This window comes from Elephantulus edwardii, unplaced genomic scaffold (assembly GCF_000299155.1).
Source record: "Elephantulus edwardii isolate Elephantulus edwardi_28Jun2011 unplaced genomic scaffold, EleEdw1.0 scaffold00011, whole genome shotgun sequence".
NCBI classification, from domain to species: domain Eukaryota; kingdom Metazoa; phylum Chordata; class Mammalia; order Macroscelidea; family Macroscelididae; genus Elephantulus; species Elephantulus edwardii.
In genome coordinates, this window is record NW_006399761.1 from 2,120,651 (window position 1) to 2,147,583 (window position 26,933).

General features: G+C 46.5%; 1 protein-coding gene across 14 annotated transcripts in view; it reads left to right on the forward strand.

Moving 5' to 3' along the window:
* DYSF (dysferlin) overlaps positions 1 to 26,933 on the forward strand; it is a 238,455-nt gene that overhangs the window by 152,132 nt on the left and 59,390 nt on the right. For 8 of the 14 annotated variants that reach the window (XM_006880872.1, XM_006880876.1, XM_006880878.1 and 5 more), the window contains 5 exons: positions 2,292 to 2,393; positions 2,510 to 2,671; positions 3,694 to 3,848; positions 4,142 to 4,152; positions 4,565 to 4,641. In XM_006880872.1, the coding sequence (XP_006880934.1) occupies positions 2,292 to 2,393; positions 2,510 to 2,671; positions 3,694 to 3,848; positions 4,142 to 4,152; positions 4,565 to 4,641 (507 nt within the window). Of the gene's footprint in view, positions 1 to 2,291; positions 2,394 to 2,509; positions 2,672 to 3,693; positions 3,849 to 4,141; positions 4,153 to 4,564; positions 4,642 to 12,078; positions 12,142 to 26,933 lie in introns of all 14 variants that reach the window. The other 6 variants (XM_006880868.1, XM_006880870.1, XM_006880874.1 and 3 more) reach the window with 1 other exon arrangement.

Consider the following 26,933-nt stretch of genomic DNA (forward strand, 5'->3'; position numbering starts at 1 on the left):
GGTGCCACTGTGTGGGCATGGTGGGCTCTGTGTGCTGGGTGGGCACCCCGAGTACTGTGTGTTGGGGCCACCATGCCCCAGGTCATGCAGAGGTCCTGTTTCTCTTAATAGCATCTCATCTCTCAGGCAGCCTAACGGTGGTGGGGCTTCCTGCATCCAGCGCCTGCATCATGCACCTGGAGGGAACTTCCACCGGCTCCTTCCCTCCATCCTGGTGATTTAGGGACGGTTAGAAAGTCAGTGCTGTAGCTCAATCTCGAGATACAATTATTACTGTTATTACAACACTAGTAATAATTAGTCATTGTTGTTATGTGCTGTTGAGTCGGACTCCCAGCTGACCCTCTGGGTGGGGTTTCAGAGGCTGTAGATTGCACAGGCGGAGATTGCACATCTTTCTCCCACGCAACAACTGGTGGATTCGAACAGTGGACCTTTGAGATTGCAGCGCAGCTCCTTACTACTGGGCCACCAGCTCCTCGATCGGTCATTGCTAATGGCTGATAAGTACTTTCTCCATGCTAGACCGCTTTGCTTTTGTTCTCATTTTATTGTAAAAGTCTTCATATGAGGATCCCAAGTCACAGTGCCTGAGGAAGCTGCCCCAAGGCCAACAGCTAAGAAGGGGCAGGGCAGGAACTTGAATGGAGTCTGTGATCTTAGAACATCAATCATGAGAGCACAGCGTCACATCCCCAAGTCACCAGGCAGAGGTGACAATTGGAGTTGGCTGGGAAGTGGTTTGTGGAATTGGGGTGAAGCTGTCCTGTTTCCCTGTTCCCCTTTCTCCCACCATGGACTTGAAGGCATCTGGGCAAGAATGGTGAGGTACCTTTTGAGAGGGATCCCAAAGCAAGTCACTTGGAAAAGGCAAAGATTCCATTGTTGATTGAGTTTGCTCGAGGCAAGCTCAATAAAGTGTCCAGGGCTTTAATTGTAGTAATGTTTACAAGAGTTAGGGCCTCCTCAGATGGACAACCACGTCCTGCACTGCACGTGGCCCCATGTCTAAGGGGGTGCAGTGTCCATGATGGATGTCATCTATTTGCATTGGTTAGATGATGTCTATCCTGGAAATCCTACTTGCGTTTATGAAGGATCTTGCTGGACTGCTAACCAAAAGGTCAGTACAAACCAGAAAGTTGGTGCTAGGGACCCATTGGTTGCTCTGTGCGAGATAGGTCTTTTCTGGACAGATTTTCAACCCTGGGAGCCCCTGGGACATTTATTTCTGCTCCTTCTGACAGGACCGCTGAGCCAGAATTTATATTTATTATAACCATCTTCCCAGTAGATGGCAGCAGAGCGTCTTGCTCTAATAAACTTACCAAATAGCAGAATTTCCCCCCTCCTGACATGGACGTAAAGAATCTTAAGAAAGGGACATCTTTCTCTAATTGTTGCGAAGGCGCCATGTGGCCTAGCAGTGGTGTCTTCCTGACAGTTCACACAAAGCAGGCCTTCATCTGAATGTTGTACAGGTAGTAGCGGCTTCAAGCTTTGCAGTAACATTGGAGGTCGATATAATTTTATTGACTGTGTTATAGATGAAACACGGAGCCACAGAGCGGAACACTTGTTGTCGGAACCAACTCGTAGTTGACCTTCCAGTGGATTTTCAGGGGCTGTAAACTGTGGGGAGACTATGGCCCATCTTTCTCCCGTGAGAGAATGAATTAAGTGATTTAATGGAATTAGGGCGCCGGGAACTGCATTCCTGACTCCTGGGCATTCTTCCCAGGGCTCCCTCCTTGGCTGATCAAATCCACGATAGCACCTGTCTCCCTCTCCCCACCCTGCACTTCTTCATCGTCTTTGGGGCTTACTTTCTTGGCCAGCCCTTGTTAGGAGCGAGTGGACACATGCCATGCTCCTCCCTGGCCTTTGGCTGTGAGAGGCGCACTAGCCGCCCTCTTGGGAACCTTGCGATGTCTCTCTGTTGGTATTTGATATGCATCAGCTTTGAACAAGGGATGATAACCTTGTTAGACTGATAGTGCAACCAAAAGGAGGCTAGAAGGAAAGGCCCACTGGGATGTTTCTGTTGTGTCTTGGGAGGGGAGACCCAAGTACCTTGAGAACCTAAGTGGTGGGAGGAGGGACAACGTGGGCCTCAGGAGCTTAGACCCCGAGAAAGATGGTGCTGGCAAAGATTGCCCCTCATTTATTTCTGCCTCCTTGTTTGCCCGCTTCCGAGTCTATATGCACGCTGCTCTCTCCTGTCCCTTCCCTTTCGGCCTTGATTTCCCTTCTTCCTTTGTCTCTGACCCATTTGGTGCTGTCACCTGCAGGCTGAGGATATGGACCTGCCCTACCCACCACCCCAGAGGGAGGCCAACATCTACGTGGTCCCCCAGAACATCAAGCCAGCCCTGCAGCGGACTGCCATTGAGGTGAGCCTGGCTGGGGCAGTGCTGTGAGGTGGCCCCGCTCCTCCACCCTCCTGGCTCAGCCCAGTGGGCCCTGCGTGTGGGGTCTTTCTAGCACCTTCCTTGTTCTGAACCTTCAGATCTTGGCCTGGGGCCTGCGGAACATGAAGAGTTATCAGCTGGCCAGTATCTCATCTCCCAGCCTAGTGGTGGAGTGTGGGGGTCAGACGGTGCAGTCCTGTGTCATCAGAAACCTCAGGAAGAACCCCAACTTTGACTCCTGCACCCTCTTTATGGAAGTGGTGAGCCCCTGTCTCCCCTCTCTCCCTGATGGCTTACATGTCCTTGTGACGACCTGGGGGTCCTGCCCCGATTCACGCCTAGGTCCTGAGGAGCATGTCTTTTGCAACACTGCCCTGTTGTGTCACGTGAGGACACAGTCACACTTCACCCCCCGGGTGCCCTGGAGCCCATGAGCAGGACAACGAGAGCGAGCTTGCCCCTCCTGACCACACCCCAGATGAACAGAAGGAGCGGGAGTGTCCTGTGCTCACTGTCCCTTTCAGGGCTGCCTCAGACCTCAGGACCCCCCCCGGCAGAGTCTCCCTCAAACCTTTTCATGCCAGGTCCTGCCCCATTCTGGACACTCCAGTGTGCCTGCCCCTCATCCTTGCTTGATGGGGTTGGGCCCCCCCCCCCAGATCCCGGGGCTGCCCGAGTCTAGTGGCCAGAGTCAGGCGAGTCTGAGGAGAGGAAAATGGTTGCAAGATGAAAGTGCTCTAGAAATTCCAGACCCAGTGGCTGTCAACAGGAGCCCCCTCTTGGCTGAGCCAAAGCCGCCGCTGAAGGAGAGCGTATAAATTATTTCAAGTTGTGTTCAGAGTGCTTTCCAGGAGGGGAGGGGGAGGATCTTGGTCGGGAAGCCAACTCTTGAGTATCCACTTGGGGGGCACTGTCTGTAAGAAATGTTCAGTCCCGGGCCAACTTCTCCCTCCCCGGCCAGTGTGGGTTCAGGGGAAGTGGACTGACTTCAGCTCTAGGCTGAGCTGGCTGGTGTCTCTGGGAGGTGAGTCTGTGAGGGAACGCTGGCTTCCTACACGTCTGTCCAGGGGCAGACGGGAGGTACGTGGCTGCTTCAGTGAGTCCTCGGCCAGCTCCTGGGCACCATCAACGCCATTTTGCATTTACTGCTGCTGGGACTTGTGGAAGGGTATGCAGCGTCTTGTGAAGAAGGGCCTCCCTCCTTGCCCACCCTCAACCCTGACTTCCCAGACAGGGATCTAGGCTAGGCCAGTTCCCAGAGCCACCCTCCACCCCTGCCCAGATGCTGCCCAAGGAGGACCTCTACTGCCCTCCCATCGTGGTCAAGGTCATCGATAACCGCCAGTTTGGCCGCAGGCCTGTGGTGGGCCAGTGCACCATTCGCTCTCTGGAGAGTTTCCTGTGTGACCCCTATTCCACGGAGAGTCCGTCCTCACAGTGTTGTCAAGGTAGGGAGAGGGCCTGCACTGGGGGAGGGCCAGGGAAGAGGAGGCCTCAGCAGTGCATTTTCCAGATGGGATGTGTCAGAATGACGGGGACCGGAATGAGGAGTGCTTTGTGCTCAGCTGGACCTGAAGGCGGAAACCTGACCTTCTTCAGGCCATAGTCTAGCTCAGAGCTGGCCGCGCCAGGGCCAGACGGACAGTCCCGTGGGGACCGAGGGCCGGGTGCTCCAGCGTGGGTGGTGGTGAAGGAGCAGTGGAGACAGAAGTGCAAGGGGGAGAGAGCAGAGGTGGAAAGGGTGGCGAGAAAGAGGAGAAGTAAGGAGAGAGAGAGAGAGAGTTGGCAGGAAGATGGAGAGGGGGAAATGAGAGAAGGGAGTGGAAGGGAGGCCCCGGGACATGTGGAAAGGTGTCTCCTCCCACCATTCTTAGTACCTCGCAGTACGTTGATCTGTGGCTATGTCTTGTGACTAGTGGGGACTTCGGAAGACCCTCGATAAGATGGACCAACGGTGTAGCACTGGGTTGAGCAGGTCAACCATGGTAAGAATGGTACAGGTTGGAGCAATGTGCGAGGCTGGTGCAAGGCTGTGGCAAGGGCCAGGTCTGTTGTTCGGAAGGTCACTTGGAGTCGTAGTCTACCCAACAGCACCTGCCGCACTGGCCACCTCTCCAAGTCCCTTCTCAGACCTGTCATTGCTTTCCCTGCAGATGACGTGAGCTTACTCAGCCCTGCAGAAGACGTGCTCATCGACATTGATGACAAGGAGCCGCTCATTCCTGTCCAGGTAGACACCGCCTCCCACCAAGAACTGGTCCTGAGGGCTTCCTGCCGCGCCTCCTCTCCTCTCCTTCACTCCTCATCTCTTCCCAGTCATCCTCCTCGACCCTCCCTTCTCTCACAGCTTCTGCAAGCAGCTCCCTCTATGTCGGCTGGTCACCCTGTGCACCAGGGAGCTTCGATGGAGAACTGGAGAGAAAGTTCTGGTCTTCTGGGCACCATCGAATCCTTTCCCTGGTAGTGTGGGGGAACAGTGGGCCTCCACCTTGGTTATGCTGACAGCTTCCCCCATCATTCAGTACGGCAGAGGGAGAGGAGGGCATGTGAGAGAAGGAGATGGGGAGGAAGTGACTGGGCCATCACGGGGGTGCTGTGGCCCCTTTGACTTCCCAGCCAGCCAGGACCCTTCCTGGAGGGAGATTCATCATGGGCTTGTGTTTGATGGCACCTTGGAAGCAGCTAAGAAAGCTGGACCTGTGTCCAAGTCCTTAGACCCTCTTTCATTTCTCCCACCTGTCAGGAAAAGGGAGAGAAACGTTACTCCAAGGGCATCTGATCCTCCGGACATGCGAGTTCCCCTTTTGCTATATACACAGTTGTAGACCCAAACACCAGAGCCAAGTGACAGAGCAGGGCGTCTGTGGCATCTTTTATAAAGAGGGGAGCCCTCTTGGTCCCTGAGGTGGCTCCGGGTCCGGTAGAGCAGACACCACCCAGGCTTTCTGGCAGGTGGAGGAAGCTCTCGCCGTGAGTGCCAGTGTGCTCTTTAGTCCAGGTTGTCACTTTCTCTTCTAGATTGTCACCCACTTCCCTGCAGGATACCGCCACACCCCTGGAATTCTCAGGGGCCTCTGTAAACAGTCTTGTGTACTCAGGCCCAGAGCCTGCTTACTCACCTGACGCCGAGGACGACACTTCAGAGGACTCGGTGTTCTCTGCACCATCAAGAGTAAGAGAGTACACTGCAGTGGTGGGCCGAGCACAGGATCCTCGAAGCTCAGCTCTCAAGCTCTTACTTGAGATGCAATTACTCTTCTTTCAAGCATTTATCTCTTTTCTTTCTCTCTTTCATTCCTTCTGCCACTCCCAGGGGCAGCCCTGGCATTCGGCCCTGTGGCCTGGCTGGTGCTTCCAAGGGAAGCCTTGCTGGGCTCTGGAGTTTCAGGGCTGTGATGCCCTCAGCCGTCCTGGGTTCTCCTCTCCTCGTGTCTGCAGCCTCCTGACTCCCTGTGGCTCTGTCCCCATTCCTCCTGTTGGGTAGACTTTCTGTCCCTGTCCTCTTCCTCAATTCCAGGCTGTTCTTTGAGGCTCAACTTGGTGTGTGTTCCTCTCTGACTTCTCCCCTTCTCCTCCTAGTCCTTGTCTATATCTGATCATTGCATTTCCCTCAGATGCTGTTTATTTCTGGAAATGTCTGGATTTTTCTAGCCTCAGAGCAGGTGCCAGGGCCCATTTCTCTCTGTATTCTTGGTGCACCATTCAGGGCCTGGCCTGGAGGAGGCGTTCAGTAAGCATCTGTGTGGATGGATAGATGAATGGCCAGGTAGGTAGGTGGGTGGGTGGGTGGGTGGCTGATGTTCTGGTTCCCTCTGTGGGACTGAGGAGGAGCGTCTCTTGAAAGGCTTGGGGGGAACCCAAGTAGGAATGTCGCAGGGGCCTCTGAGAGATCAGCTAAGCCCAGTGTGAGCATCATCAGAACTTGGTGGGTCTGTGTAACTGAGTCAGGTAGATGAGTCTCCCTATTCTAGGCTGCCCTGCTCTTGGCTCCTGCCCTCTGCGCCCTCAGTGGACCCATCGGAGACTGTGCAGGGAAACCAGGACCTGCCAGTAGGATTTCCGTTCTGTGCGCACTGCCCTCGACATGTCTCTGCACAGCGGCAGACAGAGAGGAAGCCCAGTCTGGCTGTCCTCCCAGCATCGACAGGAGTGAACTCGGGCCAGAGCCTGAGCCAGGCGGGCTCTGAGAGCCTGTGGGAGTGCAGGGCCACTGCCTGGAGCTGCTGGCCAAGGGCGGGGGGCCGGGACCTGGCCATCTGGAGGGATGCCCATGCGGGGCGGGGCCTGAGAGGCCCAGAGGTTGCCAAAGGGAAGGACGAATACAAGGTGAGCCTGCCTGTGGAGGAGGCTGGGGACCTGCGTCTCCTTGAACTTCTCATCTGATGGAGGCGGTGAAGCCCTAAGCTCACGGAAGCCCAAGTCTTGGAAGGAAATGGTTTCTTGTGTCCAGGGACCGCTGGCCTGGTGGAGTCTGGTTTGGTGCTTTGAGGAAGTCCTCCATCTGCAGTCTGATTTTGTGTTGTGTTTTCCTCTGACATTCATTGGTCACATCAGCTGATCCAGGAGATGTTTGTCCTCTCATCTCCCCGGAGCCCTGGCCTGTGGAGGATCCAAGCACTCCAGGCCTGATCCAGGAGGCGGTGGGTTCCAGTTCCACGTGTTTTGTCAGGTGGTTCTGGCTGTCTTCTCACCCCACTGCACCCCATGCAGATAGAATGGAGAGTCCTTGGGGACTGGAGAGTGACACGATTATGCAAAGGCATTTAATTACGTAGATTGTAATAAAGTATAGATAACACTGAAAAGAATGGGAGTTCAGAATACTTAATTATGCTCACGTGAAACCCGCACATAGACTTAAGAAGCAGTCATTTAAACAGCGCAAGAAGATACTCCATGGTTTAAAATTAGGGAAGGAGGACGCCAGGCTGGATCCTTCCCAATACATATGCAGTCTGTATGCTGAGCGCATAATTTGAAAAATATGAGTACGTGAAGACAGACGTGACATCAAGAGTGGAGGGAACTCGTCAACTGCTTGTTGATGACACAACCTTGCTTGTAGAAAGTGAAGACTTGAAGTGCTTACTGAGCAGGGCCGACAGCTAATAGGATTACACTTCAATGTCAAGGAAACAGAGCTCTTCACCTCTGAACCAACAGGCAACGTCATGATAGATGGAGAAAATGTTGAAGATGCCAACGATTTCGTTTTGCTTGGATTCACAGTCAACACGCATGGGAACAGCAATCGAGGGATGTGTTGGGTTGAGTGAATGTGCTGTCAGAGACCTCTCTAACGTGCTAATGAACAACAATTCCAGTCTAAAGACTAAAGGATGTCTGACCCAAGGCAAGGCATTTTCAGTTGCTTCTTACTCACATGAAAGTTAGACAATGAGTAAGGATGACTGAAGAAGAATGGATACCTTTGAATTATGCTGTTGGTGAAGATACTGAATATCCCATGTTGTTGTGTGCCACTGAGTCTGAACCAGCCCATAGCTGACCCTCCAGTGAGTTTTCAAAGGCAGTAAATTGCATGGGAGAAGATTGCCCATCCTTCTTCCGTAGAGCAGCTGGTGGATTCGAACTATGTACCTGTGAAATTGCAGCACAGCTTTGCTTCTTGACTCTCCTGTGGATGTTCCAGACGCCACCAGGGGACTCCTTAGAGGCAAGGATCAGGAAATTCAGGCTGTCACATTCTTTAGAACATGGGTCACCAGGGGTCAGTCCTTGGGAAAAGAGATCATGCTCAGAAAAACAGCGGGTCAGCGAAACAGAGAAAGATTCACAACAAGACGGTGTGATACAGCTACTGCAGCAGTGAGCCAGCCCCGGCGTGGCAGAGATTGTGAGGACGGCACGAGATCGAGGTGCTCGAGCGTGGCAGAGATTCTGAGGACGGTGGCATGAGATAGGGCAAAGTTTGTATCTGTTGTTTAGAGAGTTGCTGAGTTGTAGTCGACTCGAGGGCACTTAATAACAATTGTTTACCCGATCCGTGCTGGGTTTACCCGAAGAAGTCTGGGTTCTTCTCATGGTTGTACAGCCAGGGCTCTCGCTCGGCCTGTGGAACCAGGTGAGGGCTCTTGTGTAGCTTCTCATATGCCTTTTGCCACATCTGGTTTCTGTCCTCTCACTCTGGGGTTCTGCTGTCTCTGTGGAACCTTCTCACCGTCCTATGCCTCGTTCCTGGCATGAGACAGCCACTCATTTAGGAAGCCTCATCCCACATGCTTTTGTGATGCTTAGTTCACTTGTTTATGGAAATGCCCTTGTTTGTGCAGAGGGTGTCTGGTTCTGAGCATCTCTCAGTGTTTGATGCACAGCCTCCCAGGTCTCGTAGACGAGCCCTCCTGAGATAAACATTAGAATGTGAGCACGCTCTTGAGGAAGCCGGGCTGAAGATGCAGCCAGGCTCTGCAATGGCCTAGCAAGAACTGTGCCCTTGACTTTGAACTTTCCGAGGGTGCCTGGCTTCATTTCATCTATTTCTCTGCTTCTAAACACGCATTCGTTACTTTCCCCTTTGGTTATAATAAATCTAATACCTGTTCGTAATAAAACATTTGGAAAATACTGGCATGTAGGGTGTGTAGATGGCCTCCGTGCACACAGCCTGGAGGAACTAGTAAGGTTTGAGGTTCTATCCTTTCTCTTCTTTCCTGTGCTACCTCTGTCCTTTGTTTAAACTCTGAATTGATAACAGACTGGAGATCTTTCTTTTACGCACATGTTTTCCAGTTCTTGGTGTTCTGATGGGGGTGTTCAGAACATGCAAGGTCCCCTACCCCCATGACCTCCATACTCTCTCTCCCTGTCTCCTTCAGAGCATCTTAAAGGAGGGGTCCATCCCCTTCCACCTCGGCCACCTTGTAGGCCTGCCGAGGCCCCTGGAATGTCAAGGCTGCCTCTTGCTCATCATTGGAGAGAGCATTTCAGTGTAGGAGGGTTCTTCGTTCAGTTCTTAGAGAAGAGGAAGTTCTGAAGATGAGGATGTATGTGTGCCGAGGAGGGCTGAAGAGAAAGGAGGGCTTGAGAAGCTTCCACTCCAGCTGGGAGGAAGATGAGAGACGTCAAACAGACCTCGACCACGGTGCCCAGAGTGACAGGCAGCGAGAGCGGTGTTGTGAACAGGGGCACTGAAGTCTGAGCTTTCTCGGTCCTGGGAAGTCAGCATGGAAAGTAATCTGAGGAAGAATCTCTCCCTCCAGAGGGGCTGGTGAATGAATTCAAAGGCCAGTAAGGTTTGAATAGAGGAAGTGAGAAAAAAGGCTTTAAAAAAATGCCCTTGCTTACCAGGAAGTACCAAGGTGGTCTAAGATCCCCGTACTTTCTTGGAAGATGAAAAGGGACTTGTGTATGAGTGCTTGGTGGTCACGGGGTGTGTGTATTGGTGGTGGAGACGTGTGCCCGCGAGCATGTGGTGGGGCGTGCAGGAGGGTGTGCTCTTGGTACATGTGCATGTGCGTTTGTGGTGTGTATGCACGTGTGTGTGTGGTGCTGGCGGTGGTGGCAGCGTGACCCTGGGGCCCAGCAGGCTGTGGGGAGGAAGGCCAGAGGCAGGGGCTGGGTGGGGGTGGTCAGGCTGGCTGGCGTCCAGGCCCGGGGTCATTTTGAGCGTCCTGCTCCGGTTGTATGTCCAGGTTGCAGTGGATGTGGGAACGTGCTCCTCCAGCCTGAGTGGCAAATTATGGCGAGTCCCAAAGGGGAACGTGTAATTTCTGAAGCCGGACCAGATCTTTGGCGCACTATGTTTAGCTTTATTTTTCCTTTTTTTCCACTCTGGTGAACTACCGGTTTCCCTTGCACCTTTCCTAAAAAAGACCCGTGTTAAAAATACAAGCTGGCCTTCTGCGGGGTTCAGGGTGAGAACAGGAGGGCAGCCTCTGGCTGATGGGGACTTCACTTGGAGTCTAGCCAGTCCCTTCCAGAGCCCTGCCATGCCCATCAACATGTGGCCAGTGCCCGAACTGTCCTTGGTCTAGCTGGGCACTCCTTGGCTGTCCGCCCTCTTGCTGGTGTCTCTGACAAGGGCCCTATCAGCAGAGTTCTCTTCACAGAGCGTGGATGGTCCTGTGAGTTCCGCATGCCCTCTCTCCATGGTCCAGCACAGCTCCACACGTGTCCTCTCAGGTCCTCTTGAGATACCTACCCTGAGCGTGGAAGGAGAGGAGGCCCTAATTCTAGAAGTTCTGGGCCCAGCTGGTCTCCTGACCTCTCTAGCCTGACCTCCTTGCGTCCTGTCCCCATCCCTGCTGCTTCCTGAATATACCATACTCCTTATTCCTGGAACCCCAGGTTCTGCTGTGCCCTGTGCCTGGAACATATGTCCTGGATGAGCGTGTGGTAGTCTTCCCTGGATGGCTGCTGTGTCCTCTGGACCAGTGTTCCTGCCTCTCATCCTCATCCCCAGTCCTTTTCCAGCTCGTGCCCAGGAACTTGCCCCGTGAGGTATTGATTCTTAGCCTGGGCGATTGTACACCAGTGTCTGATGCCTGAAAAGAGTGCTGTCAGTTTTCTGCAGTATAGGACCAGCGTGTGTTGTGGTGGTGTTGTTAGGTGCTGTTGAGTTGACTAGTGACTCTTGGTGACCCTGTGAACAACAGATCTGAGCCCTGGCCTGTCCTGCACCACCACCACCACCGTCTCTGATGTGCTCCAGCCTGTTGCTCCAGTCCCCGTGTCAGTCCTTGTTACTGAAGGCCTTCCTCTCTTGTGCTGACCCTTCACCTTTCCCAGCATGCTGTCCCCTTCCACGGGCTGGCCTCTCCCGACAACATGCCCACAGTATGTGAGACCAGGTTTTGCCATCCTTGAATCCAAGGAGCATCCTGTTGCACCTTCTCCTCCTCCTGTTTGTTCTTTTGTTATCCATGGGATATTCGATACTCTTCCCCGACACCACAGTTCAAAGCCATTGATTCTTCTGTCTTCCTTTTTCATTGTCCAGCTTTCAGATGCATAGGAAGCAATTGAAAATTCTGTGCTTTCGATGAGGGGGTCCTTAGTCTTAAACTGAATAAATCCTTGCTCACTTTGGAGAGTTTGTAGCAGGTTGAACTAGAAGATTCTTTGAAGTGCTGCTTAACCTAGGTTTGCGGGAAGCTCTAAGTGTCCTATTTATGACCTTGAGGAGACAAGACCCTGAAAATCATGCCCCACAAGGGCTAGTCCAGTGCTGGGTGAGATGGCCCAGCTGCCAGAAGAAACCATGAATGGGGAGCTTGCACTTTCAGATTTTGGAGAGGCCAAGAGGACCCTTGAGAGTAAGACATTCCGTGAGTGGATGCCAAGGACAGTGAGGAAGTGGGAGAGTGACAGGTACTGACCGATCACCTTCCAAGTCCCTCCTCCTGTGCTGGTGGCCTGTTCTTCTCATCCGTACTCATTGGGGCCCTGTGAGGGGGGCCCCTGTTACTGCTCTGAGTTGGGGTGCCAACTCAGAGAGGCCATGGCCTTGGCCGTGCTCACATAGCTGGTAGAGCAGTGGAGCCAGGCTTGACCAACTTCAAACCACAGGCTCTTTGTCCAGCTCCCTGACCTGCTGGAGGGGCAGCAGAGGGTGCCCGCCTGGGGAGCCCCATCTCCACGCAGCCATCTGATGTTGCCTGAAGTGCTTTCTCTAACCCTGTGGCTAACTGGCATGTTTAATTTGTAGCTTGCAGATGGTCTGTCTGGCTCGGCCCCCATTAACACGGCATCTTCTCCCTGCGATCCTCATGTATGTATTGTTCATCGGCTTGGGGCTTTTCTGTTTCTTTTGGGGGTGTGGGGAGGATGAGGAAGGGCACAGGGGAGGGAACAGTGAGGGGGAGGAGATGAAAGGAGCTAGTTCCTGGGTTCCAGAAGAAAGCAGTAGTGTTTCATCCTTCTGCTTGCTGAGGGAGACCTGGACAGAAAGCCATGGGGTGGGCTTTTAGAAACACATTTCTCTATATTAGCTCCTGGTGTAGCTGTCCTGGGGTGTGCCTGAACTCTGTTGACCTGTGTAGAGACTGAAGAGTTGAATGGGGTCATATGCAGTGGGAGCCAGGACCTGGGATGGTGGGAGATTGGCTTTCTCTGTTCCTCCTAGCTGCATGAAGGGTGTATGAGTGAGAACCCTGGCTATTCTGGAAGGTTCTGTGAGGTCTCGCTGGGCCAACAGTCAGGTCTGTAGACCTCACAGGGCTCCTTTATGCCTGCTGGGCTGGTGTCATTTTTACGTGTCATGGTAGATGACTTTTGTGTCTAGCCTTCAGCAGCTATTCCTCAAGTCCCACTGTGAGGGCCAGGACGGAGCCCCTCACCTGCCGAGGGAAGAATGAGAGTTAGGACCCACCCAAAGTCAGTGAGTTAAATGCCATTCATGATACCAAGGAGGACGTGCTCTAGTGTTGATTGTCTTATGAGCTGAATTAAGACACAGGGCTTCTAGGAGGAGGCCCTTTTCCTTGATTCTTCCATTGTAGACTATGGGAAGCATAAAAACGCCAGGGGCAAAGTTAAAACCAACACAGTTCCTACCAGCTGGGGGAAAAGATGAAATTTTTTTTTCACACTTAAACTTTTTTTTAAAAATTATTAATTTCAATGAACATTTACAGAGATTTTGGATTTCCATTCAGTCATTGTTGTACTTTTCTTCCCGTCCATCCCACCCCCACCCCTAGTTGGCTCTTCTCCTTGAAAAGCAAAAGAAAAACTCCTTCATTGGTACACAATCCCCCCCATAACCCCCCCCACCCCGAGTACACTCCACTCTGCAACCCTCATTCCGAACTCTTATGATAATCATAATGCCCTAAAATATATTATTTTTAAACTGTTCTCTCCCTCATCGGCTTCAATGCAGTATACATAATTTATCCAGTTTTTCTCAGTCTTACCCCCACCCTGATGTCAGCCTCATTCTACAACAGTAGCACCATACAGTATTTGTCCTTTTGTGACTGAGATATTTAACTCAGCATAATGTCCTCCAGGGTCACTCATTTGTAATAATATTGCATGAGTTCCTTGTTTTTTCAGTGCTGCATAGTATTCCATTGTGTGAATACACCACAGCTTCTCTATCCATTTGTTTGTTGATGGGCACTTGGGTTGTTTCCAACTCCTTGCTATTGTGAACAAAGCCGCGATAAACATGGGTTTGCATATATCTGCTTGGATGTCAGTTATGGTCTCTTTGGGGTATATTCCCAGTAGTGGAATTGCTGGGTCAAATGGTATCTCTATTTGCAACTTTTTGAGACAGCGCCATACCACCTTCCACAGTGGTTGCACCATTTTACACTCCCACCAACAGTGAATAAGAGTTCCAGATTCTCTACAACCTCGCCAGCATTTGTTGCTTGCTGTTCTGTTAAATTTTGAGGTGAGATGATATCTCATAGTTGTCTTGATTTGCATCTCTCTTAGAGCTAATGATTTGAACATTTCTTCATGTGCTTGTTGGCCATCTGAATGTCTTCTTTGGTGAACTGTCTGTTCATATGCTGTGCCCATTTTCGATTGGATTATTTACCTTTATCTTGTTGTGGTGCTCAAGTATTTTATAGATTCTAGATATAAGTCCCTTATCTGACATGTCATTACCAAACTCTTTTTCCCAGTCTGTGGCTTCCCTTTCTACCCTTTTGGAGAAGTTTTTGGATGTGCATAGGGATTTGATTCTTAGAAGGCCCCATTCATCTATTTTATCTTTTCCTGGTTGTAAATTTTTCAGGATACTTGGAAGACTGTTTATGTTGTGGATTAGGACTACTAAAGTTCTTCCAAGCTTTTCTTTAATGAAGTTTATAGTCCTTGGTTTTAGTCCTAGGTCTATGATCCACATTGAGTTTGTTTTTTTGTATGGAGTGAGGTGTGGATCTTGCTTAAGAAAAAGACGAAAATTTTGAGCACCTACATTTTTAGATAATTTAAAAGCTCAAGTGCATACTTCTAGTTTATAAAGCTTAAATAATATTACTTTTTAATAATCTGTACCTTTTTTCTATAATCATCATTTAAAAATATTTTCTATTGGTTTGCATACAAAATTCATATACATTGTGTTTCACACTTTCCTTCATTCACATTGTGTTTCATACAATCATGCCCATATGTTGTATTTTATAAAATTAATCACCATTGGACTACACCCTTCCACCATTACCCTGTCTTTCCAGATTCCCACTGGATCTTTCCCATTTCCTTTACCCTTTCCTTTCACCTACCAAATTGTACAACCCAACGACCCCTTACTCCCATAGGCCGCATATACACATTTTACTAGTTATCCCGCAATTTTTTCCAATAATGGTCTCATGTAGTATTTGTCCTTATGAGGCTGAGGTAGTTGACTCAGCAAACTGCTCTTCAGTCTCTGCCAAGTTATGTAATTTTTTAAAAAATCTTTGTTCCTGAATGCTGTGTAGTATTCCATCATGTGAATGTACCACCGTTTCTCAATCCATTCAATTATGGTTGAACATTTGGGCGGTTTCCATGATCTTGCAGTGGTGAATAATGCTACAATGAACACTGGTGTATAAATCTCTATGTCTCAGTTCTGTTTTCCTTGGGGTATATTTCTAGCACTAGAATAGCTGGGTCATAGAGAATTTCTCTGTTCAGCTTTTTGAGGAAATGCCAAATTGCTTTCCAGAGTGGTTGAACCATTTTATATTCCCATCAATAGTGCATGAGATTTCCATTCTCTCCACATCCTCTCCAGTATTTATTGCTTGCTGTCCTGTTAAACTTTGCTGCTGCTACTGGGGTGAGATGGTATCTCATTGTGGTTTTGATTTGCATCTCTCTTATTGCCAGTGATTTTAAGCATTTCTTCATGTATCCGAATGTCCTCCTCTGTGAAAGGTGTTTCCATGTCTTTTGCTCACTTTGTAATTGTGTTATCAGTCTTGTGGAGGCCCAAGAATATTCTGTAAACTTTTGTTATGAGACCCTTTTCTGAGCTTGTATTGCTAAATGTATGTTCCCAGTCAGTAGGATTTCTCTTCATTCTATTTGAAAAATTTTTTGATTCACACAGGGATTTAATCTTTAGAAGGTCCCATGCATCACTTTTACCCGTTCCAGACTGTGCATTTCTGGCTGTATTTGTCAGCCTATTTATACCATAGACTAGGCCTTCTAAGCTTGATCCCATTTTGTCTATCTTTACATTTTTTAGGTTTATCTTTATGGTTTTGCGCTTTACACGTAGGTCTCTGATCCACCTTGAGTTGATTTGTGTGTGTGGTGTGAGGTTGAGATGTGGATCCTGCTTCAGCTTTCTGCAGGTAGTAGTCCTGTTTTGCAAGACCGTTTGTTGGAGATGTGTCATTTCCCCATTTGATAGGTTTTGTTTCCTTGTCAAATATAAGTTGACCATAGGTAAATGGGTTATTTATGGGTTCTCAGTTCTGTTCCATTGGTCTGTGTGCCTGTCACTGTAACTGTACCATACTCTTGTGGCTTTTACAGTTTTTTAAAAAAGCTTCTTAATACAGGCTTAACTCATTTCTTGTTAAGTTTATTCTTAGGCAGTTTATATCATTTGTTACTCTTCTAAATGAGTTTCCCTCTATGACAATGTCTAAGGTATTGCCAGTGTTCAAGAAAGCAATATTTTTGTATGTCTACATTAAAACAGACTCTTTATTTAGTTCCTTTGTGACTTCTAATGGTTATTAATGGACTGTCTTGGATTTTCCTGGTAGGTGCAATTTTTTTTCTTCAAATAATGACGAATCTGTTACTCCTTGTAACTGTGGTTGTTGTTAGGCTCTGTCAAGTCAGCTACAGCTCGTAATGACCCTGTGAATGAGAGAGCCAGACTGTGTCCTACCCTGTGCCATCCTCATGCATCTGATAGTTAGCCCTTCCTCCTTTTCCAGGAGACCGTGTAATCATTGAGGCGCTGGAAGCCGAACATAGTCACTGATTCTAAGGAGAATGTCGCTCCTGTTTTCCCACTAAAATTATCATGGTTAGTTTCAGTTTCATAGTTTTGATTTTACTGAGGTACTATCCATCTCATCATAGTTTATTGATAGCTTGGGGATTCAATTTATCAAATGCCACCTACTGTCATATTATCTTCTTTTATTAACAATCTGCGTTATACAGATGACACAACCCTGCTTCTGAAACTGAGGAGGACCTCATGCACTTGCTGTGAAGGGTCAAGGACTGCAGCCTTCAGTATGAACTGAGGCTCAATGTCAAGAAGACAAAGATTCTCACCACTGGACCAATTGGCAGCATCAGGATGGATGGCGAAGAGATTGAGATTGTACACAGCTTCAGTTTGCTCGGCTCCACAGTCAACACTCTTGGCACCAGCAGCCAGGAAATCAAAAAACATATCGCAATGGGAAAGCCTGCTGTTAGGGACCTCTTTAAAGTATTCAAGAGCAACAGTGTCTCTCTGGAGACTAAGGTGCGCCTGATACAGGCCATGGTCTTTGCAATCACTTGTTATGCATCAGAGAGGTGGACAATGACTAGGGAGAACAGAAGGAGAATTGATGCCGTTGAGCTGTGATGCTGGAGAAGAGTATTGAATGTACCATGGACTGCCAAGAAAACAAACAGATTCATCTTGGAGAGGATTAAACCAGGCTGCTTCTTGGAGGCAAGGATTCTGAGGCTTTGTCTGACATACTTTGGTCATGTTGTAAGGAGGGACCGGTCCTTGGAGAAGGACATCATGCTTGGGAGAGTGGAGGGCAGGTGCAGGAGGGGAAGACCCTCTGGGAGGTGGATTGATTTGGTGACTGGGGCAATCAGGATGAGTGTCTCGGAGACAATGAGATTATGAGATTGGCACAGGACAGAGCAGAGTTTAGGGCTGTTGTACATAGGGTTGCTATTAGTCGCAGGCGACTCGACGGCACACAACAACAACAACAACAACAACTAACCTTATTAGAGAATGCTGGTGGCCTAGTGGAGAGAGAACTGCGTTGCCAATCGCAGGCAGGGCATTTGAATCCAGCCGGGAGTTCCGGGGAGAAAAATGGGCAGTGTCCTCCTGTGTGGTTGACTGCGAAGCTGCTGGTGGGCCAGCCGTGAGGTGCTTCGGACTCAACGGCAGTGAGTCAAGTTGTTGAGGAACCACATGATTGTGACTGGGAACCTGCACAGGGGACCCATGATTTGGTAAACACCTGCCTGCTTGGAGCTGCCCTGGACGTCCGTAAATAGTACCGACGTTCATCTGGCTCTGTCCCTTAAGGGAGACGACGCAGCTTTGTAAATCCTGCTGAGGGGGCATTTCTGAAAACTTGTACTTTATTTTATTGAGTTGATTTTCTGTTCCTTATTTAGGGTTTCTGCATCTCTATTAATAAGGGCTGCTTTCGAGGCTGGCTTTTGATATCAGGGTTATACTAGTTTTGAAAGTGATTTTGTGAGGTGTCACCTACTTTCCGTGCTCTTAAAAAGTCTCTGTGGCTTGAGAGTCATTGTTTCTTAAAGGTTCGAAAACATGCTCACACCACACTTTATGGACCTGAATCCTGTAAGTTGGAAATTGCACGATATAAACACTTTAATGGTCGTGCTTTATGTACAAAATGTGAAATAATAGGAATTCCTCCAAATTAAACAAAAAAATGGGTAACAGCCACATGCTTTAAAAGCTCGTGAATTGAAAATTATAGCTAATAAGCAGAATTGCCTATCTTTTCTAGAGAATGTTGGTGAATTATGAGTTTTAAATTAATAGAGGGTTCTTTTATTATGTGAATACATAGTACTCATTTTTAAACCTAGGTACAGTGCTTTTTATAGGGAGAGAGGTTCATTGAGTCACTCTTTTACTTCTTGATTCCATTTGGTAGTCTATATATTTTCAGATATTCCCTATTACGATGTTATGGATTTGTACATATTACTTTAACTTTCAAACCATGGGTGAAATAGCATTTCCCCCCTCCCTTATTTAGTAGTTGCTTTTCCTCCAAAGAACAGTTGTTGTGCGCTCTAGAATTGGAGCTGACTCAGAGCTAATCCTCTAGTAGGTTTTCAGAGGCAGTAAACTGCACGGGAGGAGGTTTCCCATCCTTCTCCTGCAGAGCAGCTGGTGGATTTGAACTGCATACCTCTGTGTTGTCAGCACAATTCCTTACCACTAAGCCACTAGAGTTCCCATAGCTCTAGTATCCCAAATATATAAAGAACTTTTATAACTTAACTCCAAAAAGACAAGTGACCTAATTAAGAATGGATAAAGTACTTAAATAGACTCTTTGCCAGACAAGATAAAATAATACCAGTTATCACATGAAAAGTTCCTCAACCTCATTAGTCTTCACACCAAAAGCCAAACCTGTTGCTGTTGAGTGAGTCAATTTTGACAATAGCCCTGCGTAGAACAGAACAGAACAGAACAGAACAAAACCATCCTGTAAAATTTTCACAGCAGGAATCTTTTTCAGTCAGGAACCTCTTCAAATTATTGAGGAGCAGTGATGTCAGTTTGAGGACTAGGGTGTGTTTGATTGAGGCCATGGTCTTTCTGATCACTTACTATGCAGCTGAGAGCTGGACAGTGAATATGGATGACCGAAGAAGAATGGACTGTTTGAGCTGTGGTGTTGGAGAAGAGCCCTGAACATCTCACAGACTGTCAAAAGAACAAATATGTCTTGGAGAAAGTGCAGCCAGAGTGCGCCTTGGAAGCCAAGATGATAAAGCTTTATCTCATATACTTTGTGAGGAGACGCTGTTCCTTGGAGAGGGACATCTTGGAAAGATGGCAGGTCAGTGAAGGAGAGGAAGACCCTCAAGCAGGTGAACTGACACGGTGACTGCTGCACTGCTGCAGTGGGATCTAGGATGTGAGGAAGCATGAGGACGGCATGGGGTAGGACAGAGTTTGGATCTGTTATTCACGAGGTCCCTATGGGTCGTATTCAACGGCACCTAACAACAAGAGCAGCAACCTTTTGGAAGCATATTGCATGTCATTCTTGCAAAGAATGTGTTTGAATTGGCAATCTTTTGTGTTGTACTTGACCACTTACTACTGTATTATCAGGAATTTTTGTTCATAGGGTCACTATGTGTCGTCTACAACTTGATGGCACTTAACAACAACAACATCAACATCATTTCTCATTAGTCATGAAACGAACGCTAAGAACACAAAGCCCCTGCTGTCAAGTCAATCCAGACTCTGGCAACTAACCTTCCAGTGAGTTCCCGAGGCTGTAAATGTTAACCAGGGAAACCACCTCATCCTTCTCCTGAGGACCAGCTGGTGGATTTGAACTGCCAACCATTCCATTAACAGACCAACATTTAAGGTGCAAATCAAAACCACATTTGATAACTCTTCATATTATGTCCACTATGTTCATTATTATGTCCGCTGAAAGAATTCTAACAAAAGGAAAATTTACATGCACTTAGGATATAGAGAAACTGGAATACTCATTTGCCGTGGTTATTGTTGTGCATTGTCAAGTTGGAACCAACTCATAGCTCACCCTCCAGTGGGTTTTCAGAGGGAAATCAACAGGAGGAGATCACCCATCTTTCTCCTGGGGAGCAGCTGAATGGACTTCAAACGTGTGCTTTTGACTTGGGAGCACAACTCCTTACTGCTAGGCCACCCCAGAATGTAAAATGGTTCAGCTGCTGTAGAAAACGCTGGTAGTTAGTTCCTCAAAAAGTTAAACGGAGAATTACTATGTGTTGTTGTTGTGAGGTGCCATCAGATCAGTGGTGGCTCATGATAGAATTTTGTACAATGAATGATTTATTCATGACAAATACTTTTTTTAAAAAAAACAGACCAACAAACAACAAAAGCCAACACCATGAATGGCAACTATGCTCCTTGGAGACAAAGCTTTTGAAACTTTGTCTCACCTACTCTGGACCTGTTGCCAGGAGAGACCAGTGCTTCGAGAAGGACATCTTGCTTTGAAGGGTGAAGGGTCAGAGCAGGAGAGGAAGACCCTGGATGGGATGGATTGACACAGTGACCGTGGCATGAGGGCAGGTGTGTCAGCGACAGTGAGGTTGGCTGAAGCTAGGGCAGGGTTCAGAGCTATTGTTCATAGAGTTGGAATGAGTCAGACTGACTTGACAACACATGACAACAACAACTATACGCGTGGACTTCACCTGATCAGTCAGACTAACTACAGCTGTGGAAAAAGACATTGGAGAGGTTCAATATCAGCAACCAAAATGAGGCCAAGGGATGACTGTGGAACAGAACGTCAATGTGTTTTTGTTGTTGTTAAGTGCCATCACGTCTGATATGACTCAGAATGACCACATGAATGACAGACCTGAACCTTGCCCTAGCCTGTGCCTTCCTCAGCATCTCTCTGACACACTCAAGCTCATTGCAGCCATCACTGTGTCTGTCTGTCTGGTTGAGGGTCTTCATCTCCTTCCCTGACCCTTCACTCCTCTTCCAAGCATGTTGTCCCTTCTACCCATGCGCCCAAAGTATGTGAGACAGAGTTTGCCGCATCCCTGCCTCTAGGGAACACCCTGCTTGCATACCAGTTTGTTCTTTTGGCAGTCCACAGGACACTCAGCACTCTTCTCCAGCACCACAACTCAAAAGCTTCAATTCTTCATCTGTTGTCCTTCTGCATTTTCCAGCTCTCAGATGTATAGCAAGCAATTCAAAGTGACCATTTCAAAAAGACTCGTATGCAAGTTCAAACTGAAGGGGAAGAAAATGAAAACAAGCCCATGAGAAAGAAAAATAGGACTTTAATTGTATCCCAACTGCATGTAAAAACCATTTTAAGAACAGATTTTAAAAAGGAAAAAATTTAAATTGGGTTTTATACACTCACTCATATATGTTGTGCTCCAATCATGTCCATTGTGTTGTATACAGTCATTCATCCACATTATGTTTGTATAATTGATTACCATTGATCAATACTTTTTGTCTCTGACTCATCAAATCCCCATGCTCCTTGTCTATTCCTTTATCTGCACCCCACTTACTAATCTCTGCTGCCTCTGTGGTTTTCCCTGTCCCTCTTCTTCTACCATCCTCTTCCTCCTCCCTCTCTCCCTCCCTCTTGTTCCTGTCTGCTAATTGCAATGACGATGTTGCCCTTCGGTCAGTCTCTTCCCAGGCAGATCCTTCCTTGTCTGTGCATTCTTCTCCTCCTTCCGTCTCCATCCGTGCTCCCCGCCATCCACAATTGCTTCACTAGCTCTTTCCAATCCTTTTCCTATTAGACTCGGGTATTTCAAACTCTCATTCTATGAAATTCTCCCTTGTATATCAGATCCCCTGGATTATCTCCTTCGTCTTCCTCTGCCCTTTTTAAAGGAGATAATTGTTTACATGCTTTTGTAAACATTCTAAAGTGTTAATATTTATACTTTAGTCACTATACCATGTGGAACTGATGGTATATGTGTATGTGTGTGTATGAGATCTGGAGACTAAGGTGCACATGATCCGGGCCATAGTCTTCACAATTGCTTGCTATGCGTCAGAGAGCTGGACAATGACTAGGAATGATAGAAAGAGAATTGATGCCTTTGAGCTGTGGTGCTAGAGAAGAACGTTGAATATACCATGAAGTCCTAGGAGAATAAACAGGTTCATCCTAGAGAGGGTGAGATCAGGCTGCTCCTTAGAGGCAAGGATTCTGAAGCTTCATCTGACATAATTTGGGCATATTACAAAGAGGGACCAGTCCTTGGAGAGGGACATGGTGTTTGAAAGTGTGGAGGGACAGAGAAAGCGAGAAAAAACATTGATGAGATGGATTGATTCAATGACTCAGGTAATGAGGATAGGTGTATCAGAGACTTTAAAGTTGGCACAGGATAGAGCAGGTTTCAGGACGATTGTACATGGGGTCTTTGTGAGTCACAAGCGACTTGTTGACACATAACAACACAACAACATTGTTTATGGATGTATAAAATACAACATGCATGAATGAAGCCCAGCGTATATGAGTGATTGCATGAAGCACAAAGCACATGCACAAAACTCTCTGTATTGAATGGTTATAGGCAAGCCAATAATGAATTAAATCCCAAGGAAACACTTGAGAAGTGCTCTCAAAATGACGGATGATTGTGACCGGAACGCCCCGGATCCTCCTGGTATGCACCATCATCCTTTGTGAGGTGACCTGCTCTCACCCCATGCTTTAACTTCACGAACCACCGACTTTCCTCCCTGGAAGATTTCTCCACCAGACCACACGGAGATCTTAAGGGCTTTTGTTACTTTGCTGGAACTTCCATAAAAGAATCTGTTGATTCCAGGCCTATAGTTTCATTAACTGCAGCTCAGACTTCTTAGTTTCTAGGTAACATTCTTACTAACACACACTATTCATTGTGTAATTCCGTATTGATTCATTTTCTCAGAAGTTATTCTGTATCTTCTCTGGGCAAGTAATAGGAGGTTCCTGTGGCACCATACCTAACATACTGGGCTGCTAACCAAAAGGTCTGCAGTTCAAATCTGAGGGAGAAAGCTGCTTTGCTCTGAGGGAGAGATATAGGGAGAAGAGTATTGAATGTACCATGGACTGCTAGGAAAACAAACAGATTCATCCTAGAAAGGGTCAAACTGGGTGGCTCCTTGGAGGCAAGGATTCTGGGGCTTCGTCTGACATACTTTGGACATGCTGTAAGGAGAGACAGGTCTTTAGAGAGGGACATCATGCTGGGTAGAGTAGAGGGACAGCACAGGAGGGGAAGACCCTCTATGAGGTGGATTGATTCAGTAACTGGGGTATCGGGATGTTTGTGTCAGAGGTAGTGAGATTGGCACAGGATAGAGCAGGGTTTAGGGCTGTTGTACATAGGGTCGCTATGAGTTGCAAACGACTCGACGGCACATAACGACAACAACAACATCATCTTTATTTACTCTAAGTTTATAATAAGTCATGATTACTGGCAAAGGAAGCCCTCTACCTTGTTTTGTTTTCAAGATGCCATTGCTGTCTTGTCCTTTACTTTTTAAAAACCACATCTGCTGTCAGTTTTTAAGATCTGTTGGGATTTGTGATTGAGTTACAGTGAATTAGAATCAATATGGTGAGAATTGATGTCTTTATATGATGGTCCTTTAACTGTGAACGTGATGTGTCTTTCCATTTGCTCAGATCTTCTTTAATGTCTTTCAATAAACTTTTATAATATTTTCCATAAAAGTCTGGCACAACTTTTACTAGGTTTAGTTTTAACTGTTTTATTTTACTTGGAATTTTAAAGGTACTTTTTTTTTTTTTTTAATTAGTTATTGCTGGCATATAAGTGCAATTGACTCTTGGGTCAGGAAACTTTGTTAAACTCTCCCATCATTTCTATGGATCTGAGGTTTCTACTGGGTTTTCTGTGTAGTTAATAATGTAATTTGTGATTAGTAGAAGTTTTGATTCTTCCCTGTACTCATCTTAACCATGCTTCCTTCCCACTCCGTCTTATTTTGCTGTGCTGACTAGGGAACTTTGATTTAATGTCTCAGGGAGTGAGGAATAGTCAGTCTGTCATTGCTGTCAAGGTGAAGCCAACTCATAGCTGGCTCTCCATTGGGTCATCAGCTGCACAGGAGGAGATTGCCCATCTTTTACTAGAGAGGTGGGGTGATAAGGTCAGCAGCAGCACTTCCTGTGGAGAGCTCCCCACCAGAGCTCCCTAACTAGCAGTAAAGAGCATCCTCTCTGATTTGCATTTAAAAGGAAATGTTTCACTAGCAAGTTTGCAATTTATCAAGTGAAGCATTGCTAGTTTGTGAAGGGTTTTTATCATGAATGTTGCTAAGTTGCATTGAATGATTCTTAACTATATGTTAAGGTGATCAAATGATTGTGTTCCTTACTCTCTTAATGTGGAGTCTTACTTTAGTAGCATTTTAATGGTTTGCATTTCTGAAACAACCTAACTGGACCACAGTATCTTTTCCCCACAACTGTTAGATTCAGTTTGTAAAGATTTAATCTAAAATGATTTTCTTTTCAGTGACGATTTTGATGAGTGGTAATAACTTGGAGTTTCCCTTTGTCGTGTTCTTTTTAAGCTTTCGTATTTGGCTTAGTGGTAGCAATTGTGCTGTAAATGCAAAGGGGGGGCAGTTCAAATCCATTAGGTGCTTAGAGAAGAAAGATGGGCAGTCTCCTCCATTGTGATTAACTGCCTTTGAGAAGCAGGAGGGTCAGCTCTGGGTGGGTTCCAACTCCATAGTACACAACAACAACAACAACAGCAGCAATCTGCAATAACTTAAAATGAATTGTCACAGTGACTACTACAATAGGCTTGAACATGAGTGTTTGTGAGGATGGTGCAGAACAGGGTAAGGTTTAAATCCAAAGTTCTGATGGTCACTATGAGTGGTAGTTGACTCGACGTATGTAACAACAACAATCTTATATATGACTTGGAGAATTTATAGTCTCTGACAGTGTTAAGCATTGACATTCTCATTGCCTCAGTGTTTGGTAGATTCACTTGTAAACATGCCTAGATTAGTATTCTGCTTGAGAATATTCTAAATTCCTGCTTTCTTCAGCAAATATGTTAAACTGCTGATTTAATATCACTAACATTTATATTGAGAAATATCTTTAATATTACGTATAAGTTAAAACTTGCTGAAGATTATTAAAACACAGCTGGAATAGTTCATTGACAGGGAACTGACAACAATTCTAGCGGGATTCAGAAGAGGCCGTGGAATGAGGAATATCTGTACTGATGTCAGATGAATCTTGGTTGAAAGTAGAGAATATCACTAAGATATTTACTTGTGTTTTATTGACCGTGCAAAAGCATTTGACTGTGTGAAGAACAATATATTATGACTAACATTGAGAAGAATGGGAATCCCAGAACGCTTGTGCCAATGCAAAAAACCTTTGCATAGACCAAGAAGCTGATATCTGAACAAGGCAAAGGGACATTACATGGTTTAAAATCAAGAACAGACAAAAAAAAATCAAGAACAGAATGCGGCAGGGCTGTACCCTTTTTATACACCTGTTCAATCTGTATGCAGAGCAACTTATTTGAGAAGCTGGACTCTGTGACGAAGGATGTGGAGTCAAGATTGGAGGAAGACTCATTCAGTATGGGTTATGCAGATGACACAACCTTGCTTGCAGACAGTAAAGACAATATGCAGCATTTACTGAAGAAAATCAAGAACTACAGCTTTCATGATGGGATACATCTCAATATCAGTCAGTATCTCACCAGTGGACCAGTAGGCAACGTTATGCAAGATAGAGAAATGAATAACATTTTCAGTGATTTCATTTTACTTGGATCCACAGTGAACACCCATGGTAAAATTAGTCAAGAAGTTAAAAAGATGTGTTGCACAGGGCTTAAGGACCTCTTTAAAATGCTAGGAGCAAGAATATCAGTTTAAAGACTAAAATATGCTTGAGCCAAGACAAGGTCTGTTCAGTTGTTTCCTGTGCATCATAAAGCTGGACAATGTATAAGGATGACAGAAGAGGAATTGATGCCTTTGAATTGAAGTGTTAGTAAAGAGTACTGACTATCCCTCAGACTGCCAGGAGGGAAAACCAAGTCTGTCTTGAAGGACGTGGAACCTGTATGCTCCTTAGAGGTAAGGAGGCTGAAATTTTGTCTCACATACTTTGGATATGTTATCAGGATGGGCCCAAACCTTGGAAAAGGACATTATGCTGGGAAAATGAGAGGGTCAGCAAATGAGAGGAATTCCTTCAAGGAGATGGGTTGAGCTCGTGCTTGTAATAGTAGGCTCAGGCACAGTGGAGATCACAAGGATGGACAGGATAGGGCAAGGTTCTTACCTGTTGTCCACAGGGTCAACATTACGGCACTTAGCAATAACAAAGCTTATAGGAACGTTGATATTTGCTATTCCTACGTGAGTGCTTGTGGTGATTTATATTTTATAGGAATTTATTTACTTTCTCCTAAAATGTGTTGATGTAGCATTTTCCATAATCTCTTAAATTTTCCAAAAAAATTAATTCTATTTAGTTGTGATCCTCTTCCATTCCTCAAATTGTGTTTTATTATTCTTGTCATAATTTATCAAAATTTTAACAAAATATTTTCAAAGAGCTAACTTTAAAGTCTGTTGATACTTGTCTTCTATTCTCTATTTTGTTGACAATTCTGTAATTTTTTCTCTTGCTTTTTAACCTCTTAAATTGGATGCTTAGTTTAGAACTCTCAAGCTTTTTTTCTAATGAAATATTTTAAGACTATAAAATGCCCTCTAAATACTGCTTTATCTATCCCAGAGCTTTTTTTTTTAGGTCTTTTTTAAAATTTAAATTTATTGTTAATTTCAGTAAAGATTTACAGAGACTTTGGATTTCCATTCATTTATTGTTGCACTTTTCTCCCCTCCAAACCCTCCCCCGCAGTACACTACCTTCTTGGAAAAGTAAAAGAAAAATTCCTTCATTGTTTTAAAAATCCTCCCCCATGACCCTGGAGGACATTATGCTGAGTGAAATATCTCAGTCACAAAGGGACAAATACTGCATGGTGCCACTGTTGTAGAATGGATATGAC